This window comes from Cyprinodon variegatus, unplaced genomic scaffold (genome assembly GCF_000732505.1).
Source record: "Cyprinodon variegatus isolate N-32 unplaced genomic scaffold, C_variegatus-1.0 Scaffold116, whole genome shotgun sequence".
In the NCBI taxonomy this organism is placed as follows: Eukaryota; Metazoa; Chordata; class Actinopteri; order Cyprinodontiformes; family Cyprinodontidae; genus Cyprinodon; species Cyprinodon variegatus.
This window is the reverse complement of record NW_015150569.1, coordinates 798,194-806,506: the sequence shown is the minus strand read 5'-3', so window position 1 is coordinate 806,506 and position 8,313 is coordinate 798,194. Positions and strand designations below refer to the sequence as shown.

At 41.4% G+C, this 8,313-nt stretch overlaps 2 protein-coding genes across 3 annotated transcripts in view; both read right to left on the bottom strand.

Moving 5' to 3' along the window:
* Positions 1-3,129, bottom strand: part of LOC107085103 (endophilin-B1-like) — a 14,595-nt gene extending 11,466 nt beyond the window's left edge. The window contains exons 1-2 of the mRNA XM_015375260.1: positions 2,736-3,129; positions 2,503-2,644 (exon numbers count right to left, since the gene is read on the bottom strand). Coding sequence (XP_015230746.1) covers positions 2,503-2,644; positions 2,736-2,792 — 199 coding nt within the window. The 5' untranslated portion in view covers positions 2,793-3,129. The remainder of the gene's footprint in view (positions 1-2,502; positions 2,645-2,735) is intronic.
* Positions 3,130-3,526: 397 nt separating this feature from the next.
* atr (ATR serine/threonine kinase) overlaps positions 3,527-8,313 on the bottom strand; it is a 28,896-nt gene continuing 24,109 nt past the window's right edge. The window contains exons 41-48 of one of the 2 annotated variants that reach the window (XM_015375294.1): positions 7,949-8,149; positions 7,611-7,754; positions 7,374-7,524; positions 5,225-5,381; positions 4,959-5,112; positions 4,259-4,410; positions 4,062-4,167; positions 3,527-3,990 (exon numbers count right to left, since the gene is read on the bottom strand). In XM_015375294.1, the coding sequence (XP_015230780.1) occupies positions 3,817-3,990; positions 4,062-4,167; positions 4,259-4,410; positions 4,959-5,112; positions 5,225-5,381; positions 7,374-7,524; positions 7,611-7,754; positions 7,949-8,149 (1,239 nt within the window). In that variant the 3' untranslated portion in view covers positions 3,527-3,816. The remainder of the gene's footprint in view (positions 3,991-4,061; positions 4,168-4,258; positions 4,411-4,958; positions 5,113-5,224; positions 5,382-7,373; positions 7,525-7,610; positions 7,755-7,948; positions 8,150-8,313) is intronic. The other variant, XM_015375293.1, reaches the window with a different exon arrangement.

Sequence of the window (8,313 nt, the reverse complement as noted above, 5' to 3'; positions counted from 1 at the left end):
GGGAAGTCTGGGAGTCTCTGCTTAGTCTGCTGCCCCCGCGACCCGGTTCCGGATAAAGCGGGAGACGACGAGTATGAGTGCTTTAATGAAGAGATCTATCAATGGGTTGTGATCATTCTGTTTGATTTCTACATTGTAGTAATTTCTTATCTGTAAGTACCTATAGAAATCTTGATTCTCCAGGCCAAATGTTTCTTTTATCATTTCAAAACTTTCCATGTGATTTTGTTTTACAATTTGGTAGAACATTTTCAGGTCTTTCTGAATCCATAATTTAAATCTTGAATCTGTATTATTAGGCATGAAATTTGTATTGTAAGCAAACCAATTTAAAATTTTTATGTTTCTCTTAAGTTTGTGTGTTTTAAGCACATCCTTCCAGGTGCTCAAAACAGAATTTACCCTGGGATTCTTCACCTGTTTGATTTGATCCAGTCGTTTTTCATCTGCTAATAAAGCTTGCATTGGGATATTTGGTAATAGGTTACATTCAATGTTTTTCCACTGGGCATCATATTTGGGATCACACCAGTACAACAAAGTTCTGATTTGAGCTGAAATAAAGTAATTTTTTAAACAGGGTAAGCCCCAGCCCCCCTTTCCTTTTGTTAATTGGAGAGTTTTGAGTCGAATGCGGGGTTTTTTACCTTGCCATATAAATCTTGTCATGGTTTTGTCCCATTCCTCAAATAGTTTGTTAGGAATGGAGATTGGAAGAGTTTGGAACAAGTAAAGAAATCTGGGAAGGATGTTTCCTGTTCTACTTTCATTGCAGTGTCCATATAATCTGTTAAAGTCCCTGCATTATTTATAATAAAGTCATTTATATGCATTAATCAAGTGGAACATTATGGGGATAGCTGTACTGCTCCACTTGTGAAAGCAAAATCTGTTGGGCTCTTTTTGGCATCAAGACAATTATTCTTATTGCCACATCGCCAGACAGGACGCTTTCCAAACAAAATAAAAAATCAACAGATTAATCGATTTGCAAAATAATTACCGTATTCGTTTGCAGCCCTAGTATGGAGACAGGAAAGTGGGTTAGAAGAGAGGGGAGAAAAATTCAGCATGGGTTATGCGCTCTACCTGCAGCTATAGCAGGACCACGCTCATTTTAATTTCTATTGAACACAGGATTACAATTGGACTTATGATTTTAGAAAATGAAACAAAAACAAACTAAAAAAGGTTAATATTCCAGCAGACATTAGAAAACCCCTGTCAAAACAATAAAAAACAACAACATCAACTTTATTCTGTGTTTATTTTTATGATTTCAAATAAGACAGCAGGCTTTAAATAGAGAGAGCAGCTAAAGGCTCTGAACCCAGAGGAAAGTCTGGTGAGACCTGACATCCACCTGGGAAGGGCATAAGGTCAGGGAGCTGTTCCAGCACTGCAGGTAATCCGTTTTTTCCCCAACAATCCAGAAACTTACTCCATATTTCCCTAGGCCAGAGTGAATGTGTTTATGGCTGTTTGTCTCTGTATTGCCCTATGATGGATTTGTGTAGGGAAGTGGGGTACAACTCAAGGGTGTAACTTTGTGATAAAAGTTGGTGGTGATGCTCTAAGGATAGTGGCTGATAGATCTACAGCTACTCAACCCGAACACTTTCAATAGGGTTTGTATTTTCCAAAAATGGGCTCAAACATATATTTTTTGAATGCTTGACTATTGTTGAGAACACAAGAGTACCACAATACATTTGTGGTATTTATAGTTATAGACAGATGCCTGCCTTTAGTGCATTATTTTATAAAGGGCTCAAAAACATGAATGTATAAAAAAAAGGACGAGTAACAGTTGATACCAATGCCAACATCAATATATCATGCATCCCTAGTATGGACACAACCTCACTTCCATCAATCCATCCATGCATGGCTTCCCTTCAAGCTGCATCAGTGATTATCCTCCTTCATAAGGAGCAAAATCAAATTTAGAAATTTGTCCCATATGTCATTGACAGCCAAAGTCTATTTATTGAACCTTATATTTCAAAAATCATTCATACACTGGTTTGTATTATTTGTGCTTTAATTAGGTTTCTTATACTTTCATTTTAAGTCTCTGTCCTGTGAGTCTGGCGGTCTCTGGGTTGCAGCTATTTCTGAGTCTCGTTGAACTACAAAAAAACAAAATTATATGTTGAATTTTATTATAGCATTTCATATTTTTTCTTGTAAACTTGGAGATATATTTGATTGCACATCTCAGTAAATCTGTTTCACCTTTAAATCTGCAGCTGTCCCTAACTGATGGAGAAGGGCTGCAGACTCACTGCTACCATGCAAGAGGATAGATATTTTTTTATTTGGTCTGGTTTTCAGGTATGTAGTTTGGAATGGGTATGCAAGCAGACAACCTATTCTCCTAATAGAAACAATAATTTCTACACCCCAATACTAGAGGATTCATTTAAAGCTGTCTTAAGTTCAAATATTGGACACATCACAGATATGTACAGATGAGTCTGTTATTTTTCTCTCCCTCACCAAGACTGGGTTGAAGTAAAACCTCAGTCTGAGAGATGATCGAGTCCGTCCAAGTCTTGGTGGCGTCTGCTCGGGCCAGGAGCGTCTCCAGCTCGGGGTCCAGCTCAGTCCTGCCCGTGTGGCCGAGAATCTCTCCGGTGTACTGGAGTAATGTGACAACATTTAAAACAACGCGAAACCCGCATTTATTTAGCAAACAAGCCCGTTTTGGAAACATTTCTTGCTTGATTTACCTGAACAGCCCTGTTGATGAACTGACCAGCATCCACGGCCAGCCGCGTCAGGTCCATGACGGAGTCCTCAAGGTCGGCCGTGTTCTCCGGGGAGGCAGCAGGACCACGGAGACCCCCGGTTACAAGAAACCAAGAGATGACCGAAAACAACCAGCTGGCTCAAACATCGCCTTTAACCCGCCTGGCTACCACGATGTATACCTTTAAATAAAGGTAGGTAAATAAACGACGCTCTGAAAATGAAAATCCACTTACCGCCTTTTAATGTCGGGCTTTTAATTTGAAGGATGCGCTTTTTAAACTATTTTCCAGGATTATTTTAAATAAATGCGTCGAAATGCTGTAATAAGGACATCAGCATGCGCCAAATAGTTAACATTGATTTAAATATAACGAAAGACTTAATTTAATTCAGTGACGTAAAGGATTAAATCACTCTTCCGGTTAGTACAATACACAATAAAAGCATAATCCACCATAAATCTTTGCATTCTTCTGTATAAAGTAACACATTGAAACCATATAATAAATTAACAAAACAAAATCCCCCTTCATCATTAACCTCCCTTTTAAAAAATGAAGCAATTATACCCGTAAATAGTTGTTCAATAAGACTAAATTAAAGCTGTCTATCTTAAGGTAAGCTGAAGAAGCAACCATGAGTTAACAAGTAGAAATACCATAATGAAAAATACAGCGACTTTTTGAGTATTTGAATCCATGACAGCACAACAAAAAATGGCAGCCTTGTAAAAAAAAAAAAAAACCCAACAAATTATTACATGCAATAAAGTCCTTGAAAGGTGGAGCTTGAGCAAGAGAGAATCAAGGATTAGCTCATTATGCTGACAGTCCGAGGAGCACTAGAGGTACTAAGCAGGGTTAAAAGATTAAAAGACAATGGATCACAGTAACCAACAGTAAACTCTTTTATTACAAACAATACAGAGCAGGAAATACAAATGTATAACATCTTTTTGAAAAACTTGAATTTTCATATAACAATATTAACTTTAGAACCCCTTCCCCTCCATATATCAAAAAGGTGCTTAAATAATGAACTTAACATGCATCTTCCCTTTTACAGGTATGGACCCCAACCCAAATACATCTGGCAGAGCAATTTGTCATCAGTGGCTTCCTGGATGAGGTAGTGCACATGTCCCTCTATTGACAGAGGGAGACCAAGTACTTTATTCCGGCTCTTTATCACCCCTTGGAGACGTTGCTCAATTTCACACACGTGTGTTTTGGCCTGGCAGAGAGAGATCGAGTATAAGTCAAATGCTTTAATCACAGAAACAAATCGTTTTTATAGTCTTGTACCTTTTCATTAACTATCTCCCCTGTCTCATTGGCCTGGGTTTTCACAAGCCCTTTGGATGGTTTGCTCCACTCAACCAGCGGGTCATGAAGAAAAGTCTTCAGCACGCTGAAGGTGTAAAATACAACAAATGAATGAGTGATGAAAGCTTTATTTCTAGATGTGATCAGAGAAAAAAAGTGTTTAAAACTGTGCCTACCTCATGAGTGGCTCTCTCTGGTCTCTCATCAGTCTCAGTGTGACTTCACAGGCTTGCCTAAACAAGCCCTCAGTACCCATAGGCCCCATAGCATGGACCATGTTTTGGGTTAGTCGGAATGGTACTACCTCTGGAACGTCAAATGTCTCCCCCTAGTGGATAAAACATCATATATAATAAAATTTAAAGGGACGTGCAATGAAAAAAGAAAACAACGCAAATAGTTTATTGCAGATATTTTCAAGCGTTTTACATGTCCCATATTGTTTCACATCACAACAAAATACTGCCTATTTTATCAGATGGTTGTGCAAGTCACCCGTCCTGCAAACAGGAAGGCTGGGTTCATGAGCTGCCAGGTAAGACCCTTCATGCCAAGTCCTGCTTTGGGGAGTGGCGTCTAGTGGTTAGGGCATTGCGCTTTGAATCTTGAGGTTCTGAGTTCAAGCCCCACTCCCACGAACTGCCAATCTGGGTCCCTTAACCCACAGCAGTGCAGCAGTGTTGTGAGCCACACTGCTCCAAGGGGTTCGGTTTAATGCAGAGACTTCATTTCGTTGTTCTGTACTTGTGACAGTGTAATGACAAATAATAAATGCTGGAAAAGTATATTTGCAATGCGATGTATACCTGCATCTAATTTTTAATGCTCTTTTTTTTGGCTCAATTCAAGAATTTGCATTCAACCTGTGGGACTAACCTTGTTAAAGAGGCAGTTAAAGTCCACGTGGACACATTCGCCAGTAAAAGAGTCAAAGAGGATATTTTCTCCATGACGATCACCAAGTCCCAAGATGTAGCCGACCATGGACATCACAGCAGTGGAGCGGCAGTACGCAGAGCGACTGCTGTACCTGGATAAAGACACCGAAAAATGAGAACAAGTACAAGTTATAATTTCATCCTCCATATTGGTTTCAGACATCGATTGTCTTCTATTCACATGCTGTAAAAATTGCAGCGTACCAGGATTCAGGGTCGGGAAACGTTCGGAGGAACCACTCATAAAAGACGGGCGGATGCCGGGCACACAGCACCTCCTTGTGGATTCTGAGCTTTTCATCAAAGGGAGCTGTTTTGGGTAAAATCAGCTTCCTCAGCTCTTTACCAGACAGGTGGACACCTGGACAAATACATTAGAATCCTCAATGATTTCAGGCTACAAAACTCTAAGCAATTGAACTTGCACACTTTTCTCAGGTTTTCAAACATTTTTAGATGTTAGAATCCAAAACAAGGCATGATGCAGCCACCACCATGTTTCACAGAGGAGATCGTGTCTATGGTTAGTTTTCTGGAATACAGTTTGCTTTTTAGCCTTTTTAGAGAAGAGCATGTTTGTCTGTGTCTGCTAAAATGCTAATGGAAACAGCAGACCTACACTCTTAAACCAAGAACTTATGGAATTAGATTTTTGTGTCTGAAACCACTGAAAATCACATCTTACAAGTTCATGGCATTTATGCATTGAAAATCAATGGGGATGATCACACCCATTACGATTTTCTGTAAGGGGGCTTGTGTAGAGATGGACCTCAGGTCTATTTTAGTCGGACTAAGCAGCAATTCAATTTCATGGATCTGACAGAAAGAGAGAAGTGATTAAATAATAATAAATAATACAAAATAAAATCTCTGTCTTAAGAGAAAACAGTCAGGTTTGGAGCTGCATACAAAGCAGGCGGGGCAGACTTGGACCGTGTGCAAAGCGGCCGTGATGAGGATCAATGCCCCCAAATCCGAGACCATGATCTTGAGCTGGAAAAGGGTAGAGAGCCTTCTCCGGGTTGTGGAGGATGTACTGCCCCTACTTTAGGAGTTTAAGTATCTTGGGGTCTTGTTCACGAATGAGGGGAAGATGGAGCGGGAGATCGATAGGCGGATTGGTGCGGCGTCTGCTGTGCAGCGTGCCCTGTACCGGTCTGTTGTGGTAAAGAGAGAGCTGGGCCAAAAGGCAAAGCTCTCAATTTACCAGTCAATCTACGTTTCTTCTCTCATCTTTGGTCATCAGCTTTGGGTCATGACTGAAAGAACGAGATCCCAGTTACAAGCAGCCAAAATTTGTTTTCTCAGTAGTGTATCTCGGCTCTCCCTTAGAGATAGAGTGAGGAGCTCAGTCATCCGTAGAGGACTCAGTAGAGCTGCTGCTCCTTCACGTTGGAAGGAGCCAGTTGAGGTGGCTCGGGCCATCTGGTTAGGATGCCTCCTGGACGCCTCCCTGATGATGTATTCCAGAATGTCCCACCGGGAGGAGGCCCAGGGGGAGACCCAGGACATGCTGGAGGGACTATGTTTCTCAGCTGGCTTGGGAGCGCCTTGGGATTCCCCCTGAGGAGCTGGCCCAAGTGGCTGGGGAGAGGGACGCCAGAGCCTCCCTACTGAAGTTGCTACCCCTGCGACCCGACCCAGGATAAGTGGAAGAAGATGGATGAATGGACTTTACCCAAGATCAGGAGGGAAAACCGATAAAGTAGAGAACCTCATTGAGCCTTGCAAAAACGAGGGGCAGTAGAGGAGAGCGCCGCTTAATGGAGCTTCGGTTTGTAACCGTGCTGGTTGTTTTTTTAAATAACATTTCATAATCTCTTCCAGTGAAATGTGAAAAACCGTTTTAATTTTTGGGGCACAGATAGAAAAGTGAAAATAATATATATATATATATATATATATATATATATATATATATATATATACACACACAGATCGGGATCTGCTCACCCTGTGTAGTCGGGTCCCATCTATACACACTGCAGTCAGTGTGACAAAAAAAAAACATTGTATCGGAGATAAAAAAAATTTGGACGCAACGAGTGTAACCTGGGCTTTCAAACAGCAGGTTTAGTGATAATACTGAGATCAAATTAAGCATAAGGTTTCTACTGACAATGGTGTCTTCTAAATCAAATAAATCTCCACCTAATTTCTTGGATTTAAAACTAAAGAATTTTCCTTCAGCTTCACTATTATTCTATTCAATAATAATTTAGTAATCCCAAAAGGAAATCAAATTATGCTCATCTCTGTACTGATTTAACACATAAAACTCTAATAACTTCCACTGAATTTTTCGGTTTTACAAAGATTGCTTTTGAGCAACAGTCATTTTCCATCCCACCTCGCTCTTTGTACAGTTTGGTGAGGATGTGTCGCAGCCCAGCAGTGTTGTTGACCCACTCGATGATGCCGCACTCCTCGTTGAGTGGAATCACAGCGTAGGTGCGGATGTGGAGCTCCCTTCGCCTCGACTCTGCATCTTTACGAAGGCACTACACACCGAGTGAACAGAGATGACGGGAGGATTGTTACATCTTAGCACGTTGCTAGAGACAGCGCCTATATTTCAGACACACACCTTGTTGATGAGACAGTTAAACTCCATCAGCCTGCAGTCTTTTCTTAGATCGTCTTTAGGTTTACACATCATGGTGTAACTCTGGCCATCGGAGCCCTTCAGACTGATCTTCTTAGGCTTCTGCAGGGAGGCCAAAATCTCCACCTGGCATCACCAAACCCAACTTTAAACATTTAAGGTGCAACCAGCTCTTCTCCTGCGTACATTAATACACAGCTTCTATATTTATTAGACAGATGGATACAAATGTTTTTTCTAAAGTTGTCCAGACCTGAAATTTTTTTTTTCAATAAAGATTTCACCCCCACCCCCTCCTCCCACACACACCACACACTTACAGCGTCTTCAAAGCCGTCCAGGTAGGCCCAGTGTCCGGGGAAGGCGTCATGCTGTGTGTTCGCCCCGCCAGTAGAGGGCAGTGTCGGGATGAGGACGGACTGCAGCGGGATGAGGATCTGACTGAAGCTTGGCTCCTCTACCAGACGTTTCAGCAGCTTGAAGTGAATGCTCATGCTAAGGGTGGTGCTGTTACCGTCCACCTGGGAAAAAAAAAAAAAAAAGACATTCCTCTCTAAAATTTCAATTAGAGACTGACACAGGAGTGGATTTTCACTCCTGTCCCGTCCCACTCCCACAGAAAAAAATTGTGTCCCGTCCCGATCCCGGGCCAGAGTAGAAATCTAAATCCTGTCCGTCCCACTCC